Consider the following 25,104-nt stretch of genomic DNA (forward strand, 5'->3'; position numbering starts at 1 on the left):
AACTGCTCTTGCGACGTTTTACACATTTCGCACCACCACAGTCTACACAGTCCCTTCTTTCCTCTTCCGGTAGTACTCCATATTTGCGACAAAAGTCTAACAATTTTCTACGCTGGATAAACATGGAATTAGATTCTTCCGCGTGAGAGAATCCGCCGTAGAAATGTCAAGAACACCATACATACCACTCACTAACGACATAAATCGTCTGGGTTTCCCTAGCAACTTGCAAATATTTCGCGGAGGTATGTAATTTAGAGCAAGTAAGGGAACGACGGAAAACAGATAAAAATGACGATAACGGTTATTGATCACAATGCCCGCCATTGGGGTCTCATGATCGATTTATCTCAAATGTTCAAATGTGTGTGAAATTTATGGGATTTAACTGCTAAGGTCATCAGTCTGTAAGCTTACACATGATTTAACCGAAATTATCCTAAGGACAAACATACACACCCATGCCCAAGGGGGGCTCGAACCTCCGCGGAGGACCAGCCGCACAGTCCATGAATGCAGCGTCTGAGACCGCTCGGCTAATCCCGCGCGGCGATCGATTAATCTCTCGTTCGATACGTATCGTTTGGTCCCGGCGACGTCGATAGGCAATCATTCTTGGATATTACCCAAGTTTCTCTCTAGAATCGGCCATGTTAATAAAACGACAGCGATCAGACAAATGTTTGTGCTGCACAGTGTAGAGTGAGCATCTTATTTCCAAAGTACAAGCACCTGAAAGCTAAAAATGGAACTATGTGCCTGCCTGTACATGGCCTATAAAAATCGTCACACTTGCTATTAAAAATCTTCACACATTTATTTCTAATAGATGTGAAAAGGATTCGAAAGGAGACACTGACTTCATAGAACTGAAAGGTTTATTGTCTCTAGTAGAGGACACAGTATACGTTACAGAGTACACGTAGTGACGTTCACGCTTATTTCGGCTTGTTATCACTGCTTCGAGGTAACCATTGCTTCTAACCATCTTCGCTAACACCCCACTACCAATATTAACAGGTTCTCAATCCCGTCTTCGAACGCTGCAACATTTATTGAATTGAAACTTCCTGGCAGATTAAAACTGTGTGCCGGACCGAGACTAGAACTCGGGACCTTTGCCTTTCGCGGGCAAGTGCTCTAGTTCGAGTCTCGCTCCGGCACACAGTTTTAATCTGCCAGTAAGTTTCATATCAGCGCACACTTCGTTGCAGAGTGAAAATCTCATTCTGGAAACATCCCCCAGCCTGTGGCTAAGCCATGTCTCCGCAAAATCCTTTCTTTCAGGAGTGCTAGTTCTGCAAGGTTCGCAGGAGAGCTTGTGTAAAGTTTGGAAGGTAGGAGGCGAGGTATTGGCTTGGGTAACTCAGTTGGTAGAGCACTTGCCCGCGAAAGGCAAAGGTCCTGAGTTCGAATGTCGGACCGCTATAAGGGTTTCGCAAGCACCTTATGATGTGAGATAAAGTAAATGTGTTACTTTACTCGCTTCCATTTGTATCTAGAGATTGTGCGCAGGAAGTACTTCGATCGAGGCACACTATATTAGCTCAAATGCGTAATTTTACCGCCTCGATGAGTTATTAATCATAAAAGCAAGACATTGTGGCGCTACAGCCTGCAGCGATTTGAGATCGAACGGTCACAAGAACTTTTAGAATACGTAACTCAGTCACTAAGACAATTACTTCTATAAATACATGAGCCATTCACTTTTCGGTTTTGCATTCATTCAATTGGCGTAATAATTTTATACCTTCATAAATATTATGTTTTTATCAACAGAACTCCGAGTTAGGGTCCGTTCTCTTTCATTCTGTAAGTTATAGCTTCCTGTTCCGCACTTATTCGGGTAGCACACACAAACTGGTGTATTGGTGCAGCTCAGCATTAACCACTGGGCTACTTATAAGTATGTTTTCCTTTCTTCGTGTTGTTTTGGTCTAAGGTGTCCGCCTGCTTAGCTGGGTGGTAACGTGCTTGCCTCCCCTGCACGGGGCCCGGCTTCGACTCCTGGCCGGGTTGGAGATTTTCTCCGCTCTGGGACTGCCTGTTATGTTGTCCACGTCATCATTTCGTCCTCGTCACCTGCCGCAAGTCGTCCAATCTGGCGCCGAGTGAAATAAGACTGGCACTTGGCGGCCAAACCCGACTGGGGCAACTTGGCCAACAAAAATGCCATACGATCATTTAATAATTAATTAATTAATTTTTTTTTGGTCGAAGGTAGAAGAATGTGTTCGCTTCGTCTACTACGGCGCCAAGTTTGCCGCTGTTCTTATTTCTTCTACTTCTCATAGGCGTCAGTTACATGTGGTTTACTTTTAATGTATATTCTGCGTTAATAGACCGAACGGGCCATTATTTTCAACAAGACTTGCAGTTCTTCCTCATTTCCACAGAGAAGAGCAGTGTAATACGTGAATCTTGTCCTTCATATAGTTTCACGCTAAATTCCAGTCATATTGTTCAATCTTTATTCATTTCTTCTATTTGTTCTTCCATATACACGCTGAACAGTAGATGAGATACACTGTATCCCTGTTTTACGCCCTTATCGATATGACAGCTACTTTTTGAATCTTCTTCCATACTGTTAATATTTATTTCTTGTACATTCTGTACACTGGTGTGAAAACGTAAGCACGTAACTAAATTTGGCGTGATATACCATTGCCAAGTACCATAGGCCGATAGCTCTAAACACTACGGGACTTAACATCTGAGGTCATCAGTCCCCTAGACTTAGAACTACTTAAACGTAAGGACATCTCACACATCCATGCCCTAGGCAGGAATCGAACCTGCGACCGTAGCAGCAGATCGGTTCCGGACTGAAACGCCTAGAACCGCTAGGCCACAGCAGTCGGCATAGCTCAATGAAGCTTGAGCCATACATGCAAAGAACTGCTACAATATAGTACAAAAAAACGCAGCTGAGATAACTACATAACGAGATGAATGCAAATGACTCTTTTTTCGTAGACGATAATTACAACCAAGACGCCCCAATTTATGGTGGTTCGTTGGGCATTGCGAAAAGTTGCAAAGGTTCTTAATAGACTGTGTAAGCACAATGGACCGCGAAGCATGCTCTGCAACGTATTCCCAAGGTGACCACAATGTTGGTGAGTAGTTCTTGTGGTGGAGCGTTCCCTTTGTCCACCAACACGATTGACATCTGTTCGGTGGTCGTTGGTGCATGTGGATGTGCTAAAAAACATTTTCCCTACTCACACCACACGAGCTCAGTGGAATTTAAGTCAGTGGGACGGACAGGGCAGTCCATTCGCTGAATATCCTCTCGTTCCTAGAGCTCCTACATTTGCTCTTTTCGACGCGGTCTCATATTGTCATCCATAAAAGGAAAATCAGGGCCAAATGAACCCACGAAGAGACACGCATGGGGAAGGGGCGCCGCAATAACGTTGACTGCTGCGTGAACAGTATTCAGAGATTTGAAGATCAGTATGCCCACCATCACACCTTAACCGTCAATGTGATTATGTTCCGAAACATTTCCAGGTGCATTACTTACCCTCATTTGACGAGACGTGGGAACATGTAATCCACCGAGGAACATCGTCATTTAACGAAATTGTTCTTTCTGTTGGACTCATTTCCCGTTTCTTTCGGTTATCTTCTTTATCAAACGGTAGCATTTCTTTGCATGTATGGTCTAGTTTCGAAAGTTAGTTTCGCCCTTACGTTTTGCACATCCTTGTATATATGATCCTTGTACACTCCTGGAAATGGAAAAAAGAACACATTGACACCGGTGTGTCAGACCCACCATACTTGCTCCGGACACTGCGACAGGGCTGTACAAGCAATGATCACACGCACGGCACAGCGGACACACCAGGAACCGCGGTGTTGGCCGTCGAATGGCGCTAGCTGCGCGGCATTTGTGCACCGCCGCCGTCAGTGTCAGCCAGTTTGCCGTGGCATACGGAACTCCATCGCAGTCTTTAACACTGGTAGCATGCCGCGACAGCGTGGACGTGAACCGTATGTGCAGTTGACGGACTTTGAGCGAGGGCGTATAGTGGGCATGCGGGAGGCCGGGTGGACGTACCGCCGAATTGCTCAACAATTGGGGCGTGAGGTCTCCACAGTACATCGATGTTGTCGCCAGTGGTCGGTGGAAGGTGCACGTGCCCGTCGACCTGGGACCGGACCGCAGCGACGCACGGATGCACGCCAAGACCGTAGGATCCTACGCAGTGCCGTAGGGGACCGCACCGCCACTTCCCAGCAAATTAGGGACACTGTTGCTCCTGGGGTATCGGCGAGGACCATTCGCAACCGTCTCCATGAAGCTGGGCTACGGTCCCGCACACCGTTAGGCCGTCTTCCGCTCACGCCCCAACATCGTGCAGCCCGCCTCCAGTGGTGTCGCGACAGACGTGAATGGAGGGACGAATGGAGACGTGTCGTCTTCAGCGACGAGAGTCGCTTCTGCCTTGGTGCCAATGATGGTCGTATGTGTGTTTGGCGCCGTGCAGGTGAGCACCACAATCAGGACTGCATACGACCGAGGCACACAGGGCCAACACCCGGCATCATGGTGTGGGGAGCGATCTCCTTCACTGGCCGTACACCTTTGGTGATCGTCGAGGGGACACTGAGTAGTGCACGGTACATCCAAACCGTCATCGAACCCATCGTTCTACCATTCCTAGACCGGCAAGGGAAGTTGCTGTTCCATCAGGACAATGCACGTCCGCATGTATCCCGTGCCACCCAACGTGCTCTAGAAGGTGTAAGTCAACTACCCTGGCCAGCAAGATCTCCGGATCTGTCCCCCATTGAGCATGTTTGGGACTGGATGAAGCGTCGTCTCACGTGGTCTGCACGTCCAGCACGAACGCTGGTCCAACTGAGGCGCCAGGTGGAAATGGCATGGCAAGCCGTTCCACAGGATTACATCCAGCATCTCTACGATCGTCTCCATGGGAGAATAGCAGCCTGCATTGCTGCGAAAGGTGGATATACACTGTACTAGTGCCGACATTGTGGATGCTCTGTTGCCTGTGTCTATGTGCCTGTGGTTCTGTCAGTGTGATCATGTGATGTATCTGACCCCAGGAATGTGTCAATAAAGTTTCCCCTTCCTGGGACAATGAATTCACGATGTTCTTATTTCAATTTCCAGGAGTGTATATGTGATATAGGATGTACCTACATCTTGCACAATTTTACGTGCTCGGACTTTTTCCTCGTTTGTTGTATGTTACGAAAGTGTGGCGAGTATTCGTCTTGCTTCCACTGTCAAGTTTAACGTCAAAATCGTCTCTCCCGTGAATTTATCTTTCCTGAAGTCGCGCTGATCGTCTGCTAACACATACTCACTTTTCATTTTCATTCTTCTGTGTTTTATTCTGATCTAGAATTTTGAGACATGATTAGTTTTACATACTAAAATTAAGAGACCCTGAAAAATGAGAAGATGAACGTATAGGGTGACACACTGGAGACACATGCTTTTTTAATAAAGAATTCTCGGTTAATTTGAAAATGTATTCATGTTTTTGGGCATTAGATTAAAGCTCATTATTTGCTTTGTAATGTAGGGCCGACGTATTTGTGAAGAATAATGTCGTCGAGGTGATGTTCATCATTTCGAATGCACGATTCAAGTCTCTTGTCCAAGTCTCCCAACACACGGACCAATGTCGCTGCAGGTATTGCAGCAATATCTTTAATGATTGCAGTTTTCGTCTGGTCTGGTTGTAGACATGGATGCCTCTTGACGTACCACCACAGAAAGAAGTCACGCAGTGATAAGTCTCGAGATACGGCAGGAACATTGCCGAAACGTGAGATAGTCTGTCCAGGAAACGTGCGTCGAAGAACTTCAATTGAAGCGTTCTTGGTCTCTCGTATAGCGCCACATCGCTTGTACCATATTTTAAAGGGATTAACAGTGACTGAAGCCCCATTTTCGTCGAAAAAATATGCTCCAATAATGCCTAAAGAGCCAAGAGTACCTTGGACTGTGACTTTTCCAGAATTTACAGGACGCTTGGCCATAAGCTGTGATCGTGGTCTCGCGGGCGCGTTCGCTTCCCGAGGACGGGGTCCCGGTTTCGATTTCCGACGGTGTTAGGGACTTTCACCTGCCTCGAGATGACTGGGTGTTTCTCCTGTCCTCCTCATCTCATCATCATTCATGAAAGTGGCGAGAAAAGGTTGGGAATTTGTACGCTTGCTGATAACTGCGCAGTTGAGCGCCCTACAAACAAAACATCATCATCATCCTCATCATCACCAATAAGGTGTGAATGCTCAAGAGCCCAGTGATGCAGATCTCGGTTATTGACGACCCCGTTTAAATGAAAAAGAGCTTCAACGATCATCAATAAAATCACATTATCACTGAAAATCAGTTGCATTCTGCAAGCATAATCTCCTGGTACAGAAAAATCAATTGGCTTCAGCTGTTGCACAGCACGAAACCTGTACGGATCGAATTTCAGTGTGTGCAAAATTGGTCTAACCGATTCACGATTAACTGCTAGCTCATTAGGACGACTTCTATCTGAACGTACTGTGCTTCTGTCGCTTCCCTTAGCCTTGCAATATTTTCTGGCACCGTTCCACTGCGTCTCGGGCATGAACGCTTCTCGTCCATTATATTCACACTTTATCTGAAATGTTCCACAAATCTAAGGACTGTCTTACGACTCGGAACAGCTCCGTGTCTACGAGACTGAATTGTGCAGCTGTAACAGACTCACCACTACTAAGGAAACGGTCATAGACGCACGAACTATATTGCAAGTTCCACTGTTCCATAGTAAATCAAATGGTTTATTGTGTGGAGAAGGACTACCTCCACCGTGATCTTCTCCCACCACCGCGCTCTCAGCAGTTGAAAACCGTCCGTCTTCCGCGTGTCACCCTGTATATCATAGCAGAACCAAAGAAGTTTCATTGTACGTGCGTCTGCAACGGGTATCGCTTGAATGGTAAGGATACTGTTAAGGAGCCCAGTGGTGAGACATCCTGTGTTGTGTGTTGCAGCTCTGCGATCCTGGCGAGCATCCGGCGCAGCCAGGGCTCGATGGACGCCATGCTGCTGGACAGCGGCCAGCGCTCCACCTCGCCGGCGCCTGCTGCAGACAGGTAGGACACGCGCTCTGGGCTCGTTCTCCGTGTTCGTACTTCACTACACGTGCTACACTCACGCTCATAAATTAAGGATATTGCTGATACATGGTGAAACAACGCTCTGGTGGGCGGTTTGCGGGTTTAAATCACCTTGGGGTATGGCCATACGGTGCATTTGACCTGCGGTCGTCGCACGGTGGCGCTGGCAGCAGAGGTGTGCTGGTGCATGTCAGAGTACGGTGCAGCGAGTAAGTGTGCAGACGTTTTCAAACGCGCTAATGGTGCCTGTGTGTTGAAAATGGCTCAAAGAACACATATTGATTTCGTTACGAGGGGTCGAATACTAGGGCGACTGCAGGCTGGTCAAACACAGCAGGTCGTAGCACGGGCCCTCCGTGCGCCACAAAGTGAGATCTCAAGATTATGGCAACGATTCCAGCAGACGTGTCCAGGCGCTACAGTACGGGACGTGCACAGTGTACAACACCACAAGAATACCGAAATCTCTCCATCAGTGCCCGAAGACGGCCATGGAGTACTACGGGTAGCCTTGCTCTGGACCTTACCACAGCCACTGGAACAATCTCCTCCAGACACTCAGTCTACAGACGACTGAGCAGACATGGTTTATTCGCCCGGAGACCTGCAAGGTGCATTCCACTGACTGCTGGTCACAGGAGAGCCCGTAAAGCCTGTTGCCAAGAACTCAGTACATGGTTATTGGAGCAGTGGTCCCAGGTTACGGTCACGGACGAGTCCAGGTGTGGTCTGAACAGTGATTCTCGCCGGGTTTTCATATGGCGTGAACCAGGACCCAAATACCAAACTCCTTAATGTTCCTGAAAGGGACCTGTATGGTGTTCGTGCTTTGATGGTGTGGGGTGGGATTATTATTGGTGCACGTACACCCCTCCATGTCTTTGACAGCACTGTGACAGGTCAGGTGTATTGGGACGTCATTTTCCACAAGTATGGCTGCCTTTTCAGGGGTGCAGTGGGTCCCGCCTTCCTCCTGATGGAAGATAACGCTCCGCCCCACCGAGCTTACATCGTGGAGGAGTTACCTTGAAACAGAAGATATCAGGAGAATGGAGTGGCCTTCCTGTTCTCCAGACCTAAACCCCATCCAGCACGTCTGGGATGCTCTCGGTCGACGTATCGCTGCACGTCTTCAAACTTCTACGACACTTCAGGAGCTCCGACAAATACTAGTGCAAGAATGGGAGGCTATACCCCAGTAGCTGCTCGACCACCTTATCCAGAGTATGCCAACCCGTTGTGCGGCCTGTGTACGTGTGCACCGTGATCATATCACATATTGATGTCGTTGTAAATACGCAGGAAACAGTGGCGTTTTGTAGCACATGTGTTTCGGGACGGTTTTCTAAAATTATCACCAATACCGTTTACTTACAGATCTGTGTCGCGTGTTCACTATGTGCCTATGCTATTATTTGTGTAGTGCCACGTTATGTGGCACCCCATTCTGCAGTTATCGTTAATTTATGAGCATGAGTGTAGAATAGACGCTGTTACGAAAGCAGTTGAACAACGTGAACACTCTGACTTCTTTCGCTTCAGAACGCCAAACATCTGCATCTCATTATGAAACTGTTTGTTGAGCGATTTTTTTAACCTTCGCTTACAATGCCTGGCTAAGCTTTATCAGCGATGGATTACAAGATATCTACTGCAATCGTACCCCTGAGACAGCCCGTCGATGCTCGAAATTGGTCAGTTTGACTGAGTCGCTAGGACACAGGGAGTACGAGAATGTATGCACATGATTACACCTTTGTCAGTCTGAGACACAGGCTGAAGCAATGAAGGACGGATGGAATTTGTCGAGATTCATGTCACACACCGTCAGCTGATACGATTAACAATAAGTCATGGACCATACATCTAACAGCGACGTTAAGCCAACAATTTACAAATATCCAATGTTCTGTTCTTCAGTTCATGTTGTATAGAGATGGAATTTCATACACAAACACTGTAATTGAAAATTTTCTTGTTCCTGGTAATGATTACCAACAATCGAACCTCGCATTAATAACAAAGATTTTCAAGACACTTGACGTTATGAAACATGAGTTTTTACAAATATTTGCAAACTGCGGATCACTATCTGCTGGAAACGGATGGAACTGTTTCCACAGTGTCTGTGGACGAAGTCATTTCCCTATAATTAATTCTGTAATGGCTCCATTTCGGAATAAAGAGACAGGTAAGTCACACCGTACAAGATTTCAACTAAAATTCTACAGGTAATTGTAATTAGACAAAGAAAAAAGCTAGTTGTTACAATGATTATGATACACTCCATTATTTGAGAGACATGAACAATGATTAAACGGAGCGATAAACATAAATTACCTCTTTTGGGATTTTGATTCATTTTCAACAAAATCTGTCCTTGTCCTAGCCCTTGAAATAATAGGTTTAAAATGCTGTGTGTGTGTGTGTGTGTGTGTGTGTGTGTGTGTGTGTGTGTGTGTGTGTCAGTCCTACAGTTCCCCTGGATCTCGTAAAGATAGCGAGACATTAAGAACTGAAAGAGTATGTGCCGTTTCATTTTACCAATACCATTTTAAATAGGCCCAAATGAGATTTTCAGGTGATTAGAATGAATAAATGTAGACGGAACACGTTTTAATGGGTCATGGCTGAACTACTTTCGTTTTCCTTACAATTTATTGCTGTTTGCCTCTAATGCTGATTAACTTGTGCAACTAATGGATACATTTCACAGAGCAGTTTGTAAATTAGGCCTGATAATTAATCATAATAAGAGAAAAATATTATGTAGTCAATACACAGAATAGAAAATGAAACAAATTAAAAGTTAAATCATGGAACCAGTTGGTGAAATTCCGTGTTTAGCTGAAGACAGCAACCAGCTCCACAGGAAAGGAAACAGAAAAATGAGTAAAATTGCCCTGGAGTCCTATTAAAATAAACCAGAAATTCAAAACTAAGTTTGTGCTGCGAGACTCTTACATGTTTTGACTTGTGGCTGTGAAATATGAACTTTTAATGCGAAAACCGTTCAAGATCTGAAGCTTTATCAGTGATTAGCGGAGAAATGGGTATTACAACTTGCTAGGAGAGAAAGAAAAGCCAATGAATGTGACATGGAACATTCTTGAAATTTCCGAATGTTTGCTGATATGAACTTCTTAGTTCCTTTTCTTATTAAGAACCTCCTCCTGAAGTTTGTCTTCTTACTTACTATTCACCATGTTTAGTGACCAACAACAGTACAACTCCCTTAGGGCTGTCCGTAATTTTTTTCCGTCTGTCGTTTTAGGCTCGTTAAGAATCAAGTATTGAGCAGTATCCGGCAGAAAGATGTCTTTCTGCTTCCACATTTCGTAACCTCGTACTATCACGGTGCGACACTGCACTGCCATCGAACGCCTTTTGCACGTCAAAGAACACGCTATCGACACATGTCCTTATCCATTTTCGTCTCATTTACTTTTTTAAAAAAAGATCTAATATTTGTTGTAGAACAAATTCCTGCCTGTATTGCTGACAGAAGATGCGTAACCGGAACTGAAATTATGGCACAAACTGTTAGTCCCTTGTAACATCGCAGAACAAATGATCTCGATGAGTGATTTATGTTGCTATGTTAATGACGGCCTTAAGTGATAACAGACGGATGGTATCGACAGGTTAAACATCTGTAAAGTCATTTGCGAGAAGCGGAGTTTACAGAACGGACGACAAATTATACTGCTACGAAATTCACGGGGAAATGAAAAGTTCGGTGAAATTAGAAACTCCGGAAGAAAATCGCTGATGGACGTAATTGTCTTTTAAGGTGGATATTATCCGAGAAACAGTGTAACAGGGCGTGTCTTCTTCGTGGCTTCTCGTCTGGACAACGGCTGTTTACTCCGTTTGCCACAGAGCTGCTCGTGAGTAACGATTTGCAACGGTCTGCAGTGGACATTTCATAACACGGTTTCTTATCTGGGACAGGCACCGGTTGCGTTTTCTGGGGTTTCGACGTCCAATGTCGTTTGTAATCTCCTTGCTCACTGCAGATATTCGAAAAGAATTTCCGCTCGTTTCTTAAAAAGCCATTTGTACCCTACATCTACATCTACGTAATTAGTCTGCTATTCAAAACAAAGTGCTTGACAGGGGGTTCAATGAACCACCTTCAACCTGTCTCTCTACCGTTCCACTCTCGAACGGTGCGCGGGAAAAAACGAGCAGTTAAATGAAATTAATGAAATAAAAGCTCCCAAAACTTATTTTTCCTGGTCTTATCACACGTTTTCACAGGATCAGAATGTTGTGCTGGCTTTAGCAATGTTAGCGGTAGAGGCTGGCCACATGCCCTTTTTGTCGCCAACTCGTCCCCCAGGATGGAGTTTCACTGCACCTGTTCTTATCCCATGGGAAAGTGTCTGAACATTTTTGAAGTGATTGCGAATCGTGTAACTCAGACGTGTCGTAGGTACCAGCCTGGTATTCATCTAGTTAGGACGAGGGAAACCGCCTAAAAACCACATCCAGGCTGGCCCCAACACCGGTCCTCGTCGTTAATCCTCCTGGCGAATTCGATCCATGCCCGGCGCGCCTCCCCGAATCCCGGAAACGGCCTGCTAACGCGCGCGCGGGTATGCTGGCAGGTAACTTCTCGAAATCCTTGCAAGAGGATATTTTAACGAATGAACTCTCCGTGACCATCAATGTGAAAAGCTGTAATGATCGCACGTAAGCAGTGGGTGGCTATAACAGATATAAGGTGAATGTTTTCCGTAAATCGTCCCGACGTCTAAACCCCACCGATCATAAGTGTCCTGTTTTAAACCTGACACGTCACTGCTATTTGTTTGTCATGTCTGCGCTTCTCCCTTGTCCACAGACTTCGTTAATATCTCGACTCGAATTCCAGACCGTCACTGTGTATCGTGTTGTGAGAGTACTTACAGGTAGAATTGTTGTGCAATAGTGAAGAAAGGAATGAAAATTATGATGTAAGTGACACCTCGACGTTTCCGGAAACGCACAGCGTGGAACGAACCAGTGGTAGGAAAAGGAATAGGTCGTACTCTTTTGAAAGTAACCAGTCCAGCTGTAAGTTCATCTCTATGTGTTTCCGTATGAAATTTAGGCCTAATTTGCCTCCCGCTCTCTAAAAAGCCTAGATATTATAAAAAGCTGTGTACCCACAAATTATTATCCAAGTCGTATGCTAACCCTTGACTAAACAAAACCTAATCTGAACTGAACTGTAATTGGTCTCAGTATAACTTGTATTTATATTAAATGCGCAATGAAATTCAAACAATTATCTGGTCCTAATCAAAATTTCCATTTACATCGCGTCTTGACAATATTGTTGCAGATTTCTCGAAAGCACAACAGCAAACAGCAAGAAGGCAGCGACTAAACTAGGTATCTGTTTCTAAATACATATTCAAACGGCTGCACGTGGTAATAGGTAATGAGCAAAAGTGGGTTGGGGTCAGAAACTATTTCTACGAAATGATATTCCAAGAATGAAGTATCCAAAAATACGGAGTAAAACTTAAAAATTTTGGTACCTTACTCATGTGAAGATGAAGTAACGGAAAACTAACTTTACACCTCAGACCGGATTTTATGTGCACAAAAATTTTCCACATTCTTCCCAGAACCTATTTGACGATGACGGTGATACTATACAAAATGTCCTCCGTGCGAAGCCACTTTATAAACTACGCTTTCTCCTCACAGTGAATTTGACGTTCGTATTTCACGTGTCAAGCAGGGTAACTGTGAGCCTCTGCATATCGGAAACAGATAAAGACATCAAGGAAACTTTCAAAGCTGCTTCAGATAGGGATCTTAGGAACATATGCTGAAAAGTTTTAACCATTTGCTGTGTATAGACGTATTCCGCGGCTTGGTTTTGGTACGAGAAAATGCTAGAAAATCATTTTTGGGGGTTTTCTATGGAACCGCACATGAACTAATAGTATGTCCATAGGGCCCTAAAGGCCCTGAAGAGCACATGAAATGCAAAAAGAACCACCAGATTTATTCCATTTATCTAAGCAGTAGGAAGTGTGTATTATTCATACTTTGATCATGTACTTGGTGTTTCTTTCTCTGGGGTACACAAATGGTCCCTATCCCAAGGGCTACCCAAAACACGCTGTCGCACGAGTACCGATTTATTACTAGCCTAGACACTCCTTGACAAGCAATCAACTGAAAATGTGTAATACAAGATGGTATGAGGCAGATGCATAAGGTAACCTGTTTCTTTTTCTCCAGAGCGAATTGTTACGTTAACTATCACCGAAGTTGCCCTGTTATATGTTTCCATGGTTAGTCCTCTTGCTGAGTGAAAATAAGACTGGCACACATATTTCAAAATCGGCAGAAAATACACTTCTTTTGCACTGTCACGTTTCATATCATTGAGAGAGCACGAATTTTCTGATCATCACGACCTAAATTTGTGCCCATTGGTCTTTCCAGATAAATGAAGTACACTGATAAGCCAAAACGTCCTGAACACCTGCTTAATAGCGTGGTGGTCCACCTCTGGAAAGCAATACAGCAGTGAATCTGCGTGACATAGATTCGACGAGTCCTCGGTAGATTTATGGAGCAATGTGGCACCATATGTTTGCACAAGTAAATTATAGTATAGTGTTTTGTGGGTGGGGAGTTGACGTCCTATAACTTACCAGGGTGTCATATCGGGTCCAGATGAGGCAAATTTGGTAGCAAAGGCGTCAGCATGAGTTTACGGTAGCACGATTGTGGCCTTGTCACGTACGTTGAGGAAGAAATCGTGTATGAAGAGATGGAAATGGTCCTCAGTAATGCTCACGGTGTCCGTAGCTGTCATAGTGCCACAGATTGCACGGAGCTCCAGAAGCAACACACGAACAGCCGATCAGCTTCACATGTTTCCAAGACGTTCCTTTGAAGACGCTGAGCAATAACAATATGTCCGTTTTTTAAAGTCACTTATGTCAGGGAATCTCACTCTGCTTCACTTATTCGGAAAGAAAGGGACGATCGGTAGCGAAATGGCAGCCACAGTGAAAATCCGATGAAGTTATGCACAGATGTGTTGGGCAGTGTCTCTAGTATGCCCGTCGATCACGTTACGTCGTTCGTTTTAGTTCAGAGAACACGGGGAGCACATAAAGATACGTAGAGCAATAGTGTCTCCAGCCAAGTACGAGGGACTGGTGAGAAATTTTGTGCGCTTTCTTCTTCAAGACAATTCTCAGCCACATTCCGCAGGAATGATGATCGTACAGCGTTTTCGTTGGGAAGTGTTTCATCCCCACAATGCAGCCCGCAATTGTCTCCCTCTGAGTTCCATCTCTGCGGACATGAACCGCTGGCTATTAAGACAACATTTTGGCACAGACGACGAGCTGTAGGCCAGCGTAGAGAATTGGCGGAAAGCACTGGCGGCTGCCTTCTATCATGAGGATATTGGAAAGTTGATACGACACTACGATAAACGTCTAAGTCGGATCGGCGACTATAGATATAAGTAGTTGGAAGTTGTAGCTAAGTGTTGCAAATAAAACAGTTTTGATTTTGACTGTCGTTTCCAGCCGGCTGGAGTGGCCGTGCGGTTCTAGGCGCTACAATCTGGAACCGGGCGACCGCTACGGTCGCAGGTTCGAATCCTGCCTCGGGCATGTATGTGTGTGATGTCCTTAGGTTAGTTCTGTTTAATTAGTTATAAGTTCTAGGCGACTGATGACCGCCGAAGTTAAGTCGCATAGTGCTCAGAGCCATTTGAACCATTTTGTTGTTCCCATTTCCAGACCTATCGTTCCTTAGTTTCCGAATAGCCCTCGTATATAATTTCCTTCCAGCGTCAAGTGCCCACAGTATCACCAGGCGGTATTTAATCTCGCGTTTAGCAATGAACATAATGTTATAACTCATCACTGTATCCATTTATCACTGAAAATGATCGTTCCTATCAGAACCTCTTCACAATCGGTAATTACCGTCTCAGTAAATGGATGCCTCTTTCAGTGGAGGCATAGTTTTCATTTTGTGTAATTGTTATACACTCATGCTAATGATAATGCTGATACATGGTGAAACTACGCTCTGGTCGGCGGCTTTCGGCTTTGAATCACCTCGGGGTATGACCATGCGGTGCATTTGACCTGTAGTCGTGACACGGTGGTGCTGACAGCAGTCCACATACGGAGAGGTGTGTTGGTGCATGTCAGAGTACGGTGCAGCGAGTAAGTGTGCAGACGTTTTCAGACGTGCTAATGGTGACTGTGTGTTGAAAAGAGCTGTCATCTTGGAAGAGTACCTTGAAACAGAATATATCAGGCAAATGGATTGGCCTGCCTGTTCTCGAGACCTAAACCCCATCCAGCACGTCTGTGATGCTCTCGGTCGACGTATCGCTGCACCTCTTCAAACTCCTACGACACTTCAGGAGCTCCGACAGGTTTTGATGCAAGAATGGGTGGCTATACTCCAGCAGCTGCTTACCATCTGATCCTGAGTATGCCAACCCGTTGTGCGGCCTGTGTACGTGTGCAAAGATGATCATAAGCCATATTGATTTCGGCGTACATGCGCAGGAAACAGTGACGTTTTGTAGCACATGTGTTTCGGGATGTTTTTCTCAACATCAGCAATACTGTGGACTTACAGATCAGTGCCATATGTGTTCCCTATGTGTCTATGCTATTAGCGGCTGTTCCGTGTAGTGCCGTGTGGCACCACACTCTGCAATTATTCTTAATTTATGAGCATGAGTGTATTTTTATTCCTGCCAAATTTTCTTTCAGTGGCCGACGAGCGTGTTGGTGAAAATATGGACTTATGAAACCGTCCATAAATTTGCAATTCGATGGGGCCATGAGTTTGGCATGGTGTTGGCAGTAGTGTAATAAACATCGCTATGTGATATGACGATCCCATCCGACTCGTGCTTGTTTCAGACGGCCGGATTCGCCCTTGGCCGCTGCGCTGACGTCATCGCAGACGTCGGAGTCCGGCACGGCGTCGCTGTGCGCGTCTCGCACACAGCTGGCCAGGCCGAGGCGGGCTCGCGCCACCAGCGGGCAGTGGAAGTTCGTCGTCAACGTGGGCGAGTACACCCAGACGCTGCGCCTCGACCTCTGTCTGTGAGTAGCCGGCCGAGCGCAGTTCCTCACCTCACTCCTTGATCGAACCATAATATCATTTTTGTGTGTACATTGGAGTCAGCATCTTATTGCGTGTCACCAATTAGAGTAAATTTGGCATTAGCTCCACGTTTGGCATCTCGCTTGGATACAGAAAGATTTATCAATCGCAACAGATGAGCTGGCCGACGCAGAAAAGGAGCACGCAGTTTCCGACGACGCTGGGGTCTCGCAGGCGACGATATTTCGTGGGGAAATATTTTCCAGCACTGTTGAACCTGCCGACTGCCCCTGTCCACTCGAAAGAGTGCAACTGTAACCCATTTATGACCTCCATCTACGTCACTTTTCATCAGTGCCAGGTTGAATTTAATTTCACGACAAACAGCAGAGCCACGTAATAATTGGTTATGCTTATCATGTTGTGGGCAACGGCCTTGCCGCAGTGGATACATCGGTTCCAGTAAGATCACCGAAGTTAAACACTGTCGTACGTGGCCGGCACTTGGATGGGTGACCATCCAGCCGCTGTTGCCATTTTTCGGGGTGCACTCAGCCTCATGATGCCAATTGAGGAGATACTCGACTGAATAGTAGCGGCTCCGGTCAAAGAACATCATAACGACCGGGAGAGCGGTGTGCTGACCACACGCTCCTGCTATCCGCATCCTCCACTGAGGATGACGCGGCGGTCGGATGGTCCCGATACGCCACTTGTGGCCTCAAGACGGAGTGCTTTTATGATGTAAGACTACGTAGCAGTTACGTATAAGCAGTGATTCAGTGGGTCTGTTGCTTATCGTCAAATTAAGTTTGACTTCGCATTTACATAGATAGAGATGAGAACTGGGTTACAATAGCAGCCATTCGCATGGGGAAGGGCAACGTGGCGGGTATAACTGCACTGCGTAAACATTTTGACCCGCACTATCGTCACCTGTGAAACACTAAAGTGGCCTGAGACTGGCCGTATTGTGCGACCACCAGTACATCTCTCGCAGTTGATGAACATTTGTGTTTTTGTCCGAGTCGTATGTGTAACTGACGTCCATATTTTCTAATTTAGTCTAAAGGCAGTGGAGATGATGCCAAATATTTTTCAACGGTTGATTCTATGTTTCTAACAGAAAACCTACCTTTCAAATTGCATCGTCACAATACCAAACACTCACCACAGTAATGACCTCCTGAAGAAGCTAGTTAGCACATGGGATACCCAACCGTCAGAGTTGCACAAAGGATCCTATTCGACGGCAGCACATGCCAAACAAATAGATATACCACTTAAATCCTCTTGCATTCAACAACTCTATACACGCCCGAATGTTCCGTGTTCAATCCAAATGCGATGTAACTAATCGTTCAGAGGCTTTAATGACTTTCGATGCATTTGGGCAATGAAATATATCAATGGAAACACGTGAAAATTTGCGTCGGACCAGGTCTCGAACCCCAATTTTCCGTTTTAGGAGAGTGGTCGCATTAACTTCTTCGTCCATCCTAGCGCTCTTTCCTTCCGACCCAAATTGCCAGCCTGTTAGTCACTGGCACCTACCCATGAACCCCTTACTCGCAATCCACATCAGGCATGGTGGACATCCGCACTGAAAGACAGGATCGTTGCTCGTATTCACCTTATTATATGTATGTCTATAAATGCCGGATCGCTTAATGTAATCAGGAACTGCGAGTAAGGGGTTCATGGACAGGTTTCGCTCCGTCAGTGGTGGGTAACAGGATGGCAATTAATTCGGGCAGAAAAAAAGCCTGCTCGAACGGGCCGCCACAAATTTTCATCTGTTCCCATTGATACTGACAATCTGAACCACAGGAGAGAACTAACAAGTGAGCATCTTAACACTGGGAAGTGTTTTCTAATGTCGCCAGTGAAATCATCACCACGACTCAATTAGCAAGGGAGCGTAAATGGGCTGTCAGTTTGGATCATTTCCAGCGGTGAATCCAACCTTAACAATAGGTTACAGGGGGTGCGAAGAAGGGTGCAATACGTGAGACACGGGAATCTCCGAATCAGATATGGAGTGGTGAGAGTCACAGATAATTTAATAAAATGAGGTTTCCTTCCAATTAATAGCCACAACGTGAGCGACTGCTGCCAAATCCAGACGACAGTTAATTCCCGACATTACTCTCTTGACCCAACACGTCCAACTAGTGAACCAATAGCAGGAAATGTAAATGCATCCAACAAGGCTTGATAGAGATTAATAATGTCTAACTCTCCGTGTCTTACAAATTTGTTGTTGAGTGTTTGCTAGCTTTATGTTTTGCATGCCTTCATATCGTATTTGTCTCTGTCATAATATGCATATTGTGTTTTTATGTGTTTCTGGTAGAGAATCGAAGCATTTGGCAAGAATCATAAATGTTTTATGTTATGCTAATTGATTTTTCCGTCACGTCTTGTTGGAACAATATCATATTTACGGCTCAGAGAGAAATAGCATTTTCTTGCACTAATATTTGCTCGTCACTATTCAGTGGCCTAAAAACCGAAAACTGATTCGTAATTAGCAAATATGAGGGCTCTCTGGAAAGTAAGTGCAGTAAACGGAATTAACTGTCACACATTAGGTCAGTGTGTTTGGCGTGCAATGGCAAGGAAAGCCACAATGTTTCTCGTTCGCCTACAGCAGCCTATCAAAATGTGCATTCCGATTGCAGTTACCGTCACTTGTGAAATCCGTTCCGCAGTAGGCTATTAGCACTGTTGATATTCATTAAGAAATTTGTGCTGTATATGGACTGAATGGGGAGACTGAAAGCGTTAGGAATCGGTGGTGTCGTTTGTGTAAGAGTGGAAGGAGGAGTGTTCACGATGATGACAGAAGAAGTCGGCAACGAACTGGCTCAGAAAATTGACAGAAAATTCGGGAAAACCGACATTTTATTATGTCAGAGCTGTCGGGTAATTTTAGTAGATTTCTGATACTCTTTTGCATGAGATAATAACCAAACAGGTGTACCACAAATTCTGTGGTCCTTGGGTTCCAAAACTTTCTGTTGGAAGAACATGAATGCAAAGAGAATTTGTGTACTCATTTAGAGGTACCAAGTGCTTAAATCAAAATGGTAATTATGGAGAGAAGTAAACGAAGGTGTAGCTTTCAGAAATTTCTAATAAATTTGATTTAACGAACGGTTGGTCGTCGTATTAGTGGAAAAAATTATTTGTTGTTCATCCTTAAAAATTATTTTAGATTATTGAGGAGAAAAGATTTAATAGTTTATTCCAATACACTCATTGAAATTCTGAATTTATTGGGGTTGAAACTTGTACAGAAAGGAGGCTGCAGTTATAAAAGTCATAATAAATGAAACAGAGGTTGTAATTGAGAACCGAGTGAGAAAGAAATGTAGCAGATCTCCCGTGTCATTCAGTCTGTACACAGAACAATTAGTAAAGAAACCTGTTGCAAAACTGAGAAAAGTAATTAAAGTCCAGAGAGAATGAGTAACAATTACGATGACATTGTCATTCCATCAGAGACCCAAAGGACCTGGAAAATCAGTTGAACGGAATAGATAGCCCTGAAAGCATGTTGTGAGTATCAATAAAAGTAGAAACTAGAGGAGTGTCCTGGAATTAACTAAGGTAATGGAGACAGATATAGGTAGGAGAATTCAGCGCTAAATGCAGTAGACAATGCTTGTTATTTGGGCAACAAATTAACTGACATTAGCAGAAGGAAAATAGATGTTGAATGCAGACTGACCATGACAAGAAAAATCTCTACTGAAAGAGAAAAGATTACTGTTAACCTTGAACTTTAATTGAAGAGTAAGGAAGTTTTTTCTGGAAGTATCTGTCTCGAGTGTAGCACTGTACGCATGTGAAGGGGAACACCAAACAGTACTAAAAAAACCAAGTAGAAGTTATTGAAATGTAGCAGTACAGAAAGAGGCTGAAGATTGGAAGAGAATATAGGGTAACTGATGAAGAGGGAGTTCATTCGAAATGAGGAGAAAAGTTTATGGCATATATTTAGTAATGAAAGGGAAAGATTGATAATGACACATACTGAAGACGAGGAAAGTATGTTTTGTGACTATGCGTGTGTATGTGTGTGTGTGTGTGTGTGGGAGGGGGGGGGGGGGGTGGGAAATAGGGAGCGGGAGAGACTCGAATAGGGGGGAGTTGTAGAGGGAGATTTCTTCAATAAAATGATAACAAATCAATCACAAAAACGAGAATGAACTTCAGATGTTCTTTTGTTAATGATTTCAAATCAAGAAAGGAAGTGGAGCTGGATTGGACACACTCTCCGAAAAAGCCAGGATGTTATAGAGAGACGTGTTCTCTGCTAGGACACACAGTGAAGAAGGAATCGAGGAAGACCAAGGACATCGGGAAAGAGGACAGTACAGGAACACGAAGAGGCCAAGAAAGAGAAGGAAACGTTTGCAGAGCTCAAGAACCTCTCCCGAAGCCGAGTGCTTATGTGATTACGTAGGCTTTCCCTACGTAATAAGTCTTGAAAGTCTCTTCGGGTTTGCTGCCGGATCCTAAAATCATCGAGTGCTTATGCTCTGCATAAGAGCAACAGGCAAGTCTTTCGCTAATGATGATAAAATAAAAAGTGACTTAAGGGTTTTGGCTTCGGTAACAGCTGAATAAGGTGTCACAGTAAAGATATGATCAATAACAAAGCCCTCTGAATTGACATCAGTATAAAAAAAATCATCAAAAACATAAACCGATTCATCTTGGGTTGTTTTCATGAAAGCTTACTTTTTGTGTCTGTGTTTGTTTTAGCAATAAAAAATATTTCGTAAAAATTTCATCATAAGAGAACACAATTCATTATTTTTCTCCATGAATGAATGTTTGAGGACACGGCGGTATAAACAACAATATATGCAATTAAGGTATGAATTTTTGAATGTAATAATCACACTTTCAAAACTACACCTATTTTCAGGCAACATTTACGTGTTGTTCAACAGAAAGACAAATCCACATACGATGGTTAAACAACACTAAAATATGTATAGGTGAAGAAAAGACAAGACATTTTTTGTTGTTGTGCTCAAGGCGGGTAGATGCGGGGGAAGTGTGCGAGACGTGACAAGTGCTTTGTGTCAAGCGACAGAATGTAGAGTACCTTTCACATGGCAGCTGCATCCATTTTTGACGAGGTGTGTTGTTGTGATTGACAGAAAGCCTCGTGAAAGCTGCGGCCTGCTACCGGACAACGTGGAGTCGCGCTGCCAACAGGTATACAACTACCACCGCCTGCTCACCTGGGACAACGAGCGAGGGCTCCACATGGATATCTTCAAGGTACCTACCGCTCGCTTTACTTCGCCAAAAACATAATCCAGTCGTGCCTTTTACTATAGCACGTACTGATATGATACTACGTAGGCTTTTCAGGTTGCCGACCTGCATGACTTCAGGTAGCTTATAAGCGAAACTGTTACATACTAAGTTGGTTTCTGTAAGGATCAGGATATAATTTTTGCACGAGGAAAAAGTGGCTTCTTTATTCGAACAAGCGTAGCGCGTCAACAATACTACATTTTAATGTTCAGTCGTATTCGCGTAGCGCTGTAACAAAACTGTAAACATCAACATATAGCCGATAAGGATCGAAACCAGTAATCGCCTCATTTAAATCGCAGCTGTGACTGATATTATTAATGAGCTATTTTTAGTAGAGCTTGGCAGAAATCAGTATCGATTAACGAGATTTGCATGTTTATTCTTAATCACTGTTTTCCGGGCCACAGTAACGTTCTTGCGCGTAAGTTATTGGCCAAAAGTGGGATACCAGTCCTTGGACATCACCTGTGTTCTTGGACTTTTCCTCCAGCAGACCTCATGTTCTGCCCCACTCATACGTACTCTCAAAGGGGTAAATTTTGAGGATGTTCAATCGATTCAGGGGAATGGGACGCCATTTCCAACTAAGCTTTCGGGAAGGCGTCCAACAGACTCTGCGTCTAATGCTGCTATTGTGTGTCAAGGAAAGGGAAGCATGTTGAAAAGTAACACGACAGCAGTTTTTAAGGCCATTAATTTTTTTATTTCGAGGCAATTCTGAATCTTGCTATTTGCAAGGCTGAGGGACTACGTGTCTTAGTGTATTAGTACGTGACTGGTTTTCGACGTTGAACTGCGCCCTTACGCCATGAAAAGTTTCAATAAAATCGATCAACATAGTGGTAGTGCATGGATAGTAGCGCAAATATGGATTTGCGATCGATCCAAAAACGTCATGTAGGTAGTTTGACGCAAAAGAAACAAGACTGATGCTGCCACTGAATTTCTCGCTTCTCTCCCTTCTCTCCCACCGAGTCATCAGTAAGTTTTTACATCTTACCAGATAACACTCCGTTCACTTCATGCTTCCTCCTCGCCTGAATATGAGCGGCACTTCAAATAAGTTGAATGAACGTCTTTTATTGCTTTTACTATGTTATTTCGAACACATTTCGCTAAATCGCAATCACATTGTGGCGCTCGTTTCAGACTTCTCTGTTTCGAGTACTAGCCATGGGATGTATCTGCATTTCAAAGATGATGAGGACGTCCAACTTCGTTTTTAAGCGCTGTCCCTGTTGAGACGCACGTTTAACAACACTGTCATGTGTAGCTAAATGAAGTTCATGTCTCACCTTCATGTACAATTTCAGCAGAACAGTGACCGCCATCGATTCGCTGTGAAGGTGTTAGCGATGTGAAAAGCTCATTTTGTAGCGATCTAGTTAGAATCAATGCATATACGTATATACTGTCTGTTTTAACATGACCCAACTAAGGGGTGTACCGTACAAAAAAACTGTTGCAGGTGAAAAGTTGATAACAGTAAAAGGGTCATTTAACTGAGCTACAATTAGCCACATCCTAACGGCCACTTCCGCATGGCAGGGTCAACTTTGTATTATCGTGTGGGAACTCCCTATTTTTATTTCATATTTGGATTCTATGCAAAAAAATATACCAATGGTTTGTTCAAATCATTTTTTCCCATTCGTCGTAGATGGCTCTGTAACTGACAAGTATTAAGTGTGCCTGTTTTTGCAATTAAGAACTGACGCATTTGATTCAGCATTTCATTTACTACATACATGTAAGCCTTTGACTTTTAACGGTTGATACTGATGTTCAAATGTTACGAAGGTGTGGCAAATGTGATTCTACAGTATACATAATATGGTGAGACACTGACTTCTCTGACAAATAAGCTACTTGTATGGTAACGTAATTTTCTGCTCCCGTCAGGTTTGATTGCGATGAGCCCCCAAACCATCCGAATGGTTGATTTCGGAGACCACTCTCGAAAATCGCAGTCACAATGATTGATTTCGGTGTGTGTTTCCATACAATTGTCATAACACTCGCGCTGGGCACTGCGCATCTGCCTGCAAAATAGAAACTATGACCATTGCAATAAGGTAAAATGGTCATGAAGTGATAACGACAGACGCACATGCCATGGATACTCACCGAGATCAAGTCCCCAATGGTGAGAGGCAAGGAGACTCACCGATATCGACACCCCAATGGGAACAGAAAACTATTTCATCCAAGTTGTTGTTACTGGATCACGCTAACTGCAGTTTGTAACTGGATATGTTTACATTTACATCGTAAACGAAATCTAAAACCAAAAGTGTCGGCCCTTAATTGCAAAAAGAGGCGTACTAGATATTTGGCGATTGCAGTACCACGTACCGCGAATGGAAAATAACGATTTAAGTGAACTGCACCTATTTTGGCTGTAGAATCGGAATCTGCAATAAAAACTGGGTGTTCCCATTTGAAAATATAATGTTGATCCCGCCCATGCATGAGGGGTGGTTAGAAGGTGGCAAATTGTGGACAGACACATGTCCCCATTACTAACATTAACTTTTCACCTTCACCTAGAACATTTCTGTTTTGTACTATCCGTCGTTTTCGAAATTTTAACTGTATCGCTACAATATGAATACCATATATATCGATTATTTCCTTTCAGAGAGAGCGTGTGAACTGTAGCCAGTAACAGCTTCATTCCGTTTTTTCCTTTTTCTTTTCTTCCCAATACCTCTTCATTCCTCCCTGCTGTCTGACCATTTCCTCCCCGTTGTATCTTTCAAATGGTTCAAATGGCTGTGAGCTCTACGGGACTTAACAGCTGTGGTCATCAGTCCCCTAGATTTAGAACTACTTAAACCTAAGTAACCTAAAGACATCACACGCACCCATGCCCTAGACAAGATTCGAACCTGCGACCGTAGGAGCCGCGTGGTTCTGGACTGAAGCGCCTAGAACCTCTCGGCCACAACGACCGGTTGAGGCTTGTTCAGGCATTCTTGTTTCTGATTATATTTCTGAATTTTTATGTTCTCAGTTCCTTATTCTGAATTTTTGCAGGTCTTGTGCTTGTTTCATCCAGCTGGTCTCAATTTTCATAGTAAGTCTCTTTTCATTCATCCTACGTATTTGTCCGTAGAAGTATAGACGTCTTCTCATACACTGATCTGTGACGTTGTCTAAATGTTCATGGAGTTCCCTTATAGGTCGTCTGACCCAAGTTCCGTCTAATAGAACAGCACCGTTAATTTTTCTAAGAATTTTTCGTTCTTAATTTTCTTCGTAATGAAATTTTGTCATTACTCTAATTACAGTGGTTTCTGTCACATACAAGGCTTCAGCCACGCGGGATTAACCCAGCGGTCTGGCGCTGCAGTCATGGAATGTGCGGCTGATCCCGGCAGAGGTTCGATTACTCACTCGGGCATGGGTGTGTCTGTTTGTCCTTAGGATAATTTAGGTTAACTAGTGTGTAAGCTTAGGGACTGATGACCTTAGCAGTTAAGTCCCATAATATTA

The 25,104-nt window shown here is 44.2% G+C and overlaps 1 protein-coding gene across 3 annotated transcripts in view; it reads left to right on the top strand.

The window, feature by feature from the left end:
• Positions 1 to 25,104, top strand: part of LOC126284333 (neurotrophin 1) — a 180,255-nt gene that overhangs the window by 132,088 nt on the left and 23,063 nt on the right. For all 3 annotated transcript variants that reach the window (XM_049983180.1, XM_049983182.1, XM_049983183.1), the window contains 3 exons: positions 7,027 to 7,128; positions 16,074 to 16,259; positions 21,441 to 21,564. In XM_049983180.1, coding sequence (XP_049839137.1) covers positions 7,027 to 7,128; positions 16,074 to 16,259; positions 21,441 to 21,564 — 412 coding nt within the window. The remainder of the gene's footprint in view (positions 1 to 7,026; positions 7,129 to 16,073; positions 16,260 to 21,440; positions 21,565 to 25,104) is intronic.

This window comes from Schistocerca gregaria, chromosome 8 (genome assembly GCF_023897955.1).
Source record: "Schistocerca gregaria isolate iqSchGreg1 chromosome 8, iqSchGreg1.2, whole genome shotgun sequence".
NCBI classification, from domain to species: domain Eukaryota; kingdom Metazoa; phylum Arthropoda; class Insecta; order Orthoptera; family Acrididae; genus Schistocerca; species Schistocerca gregaria.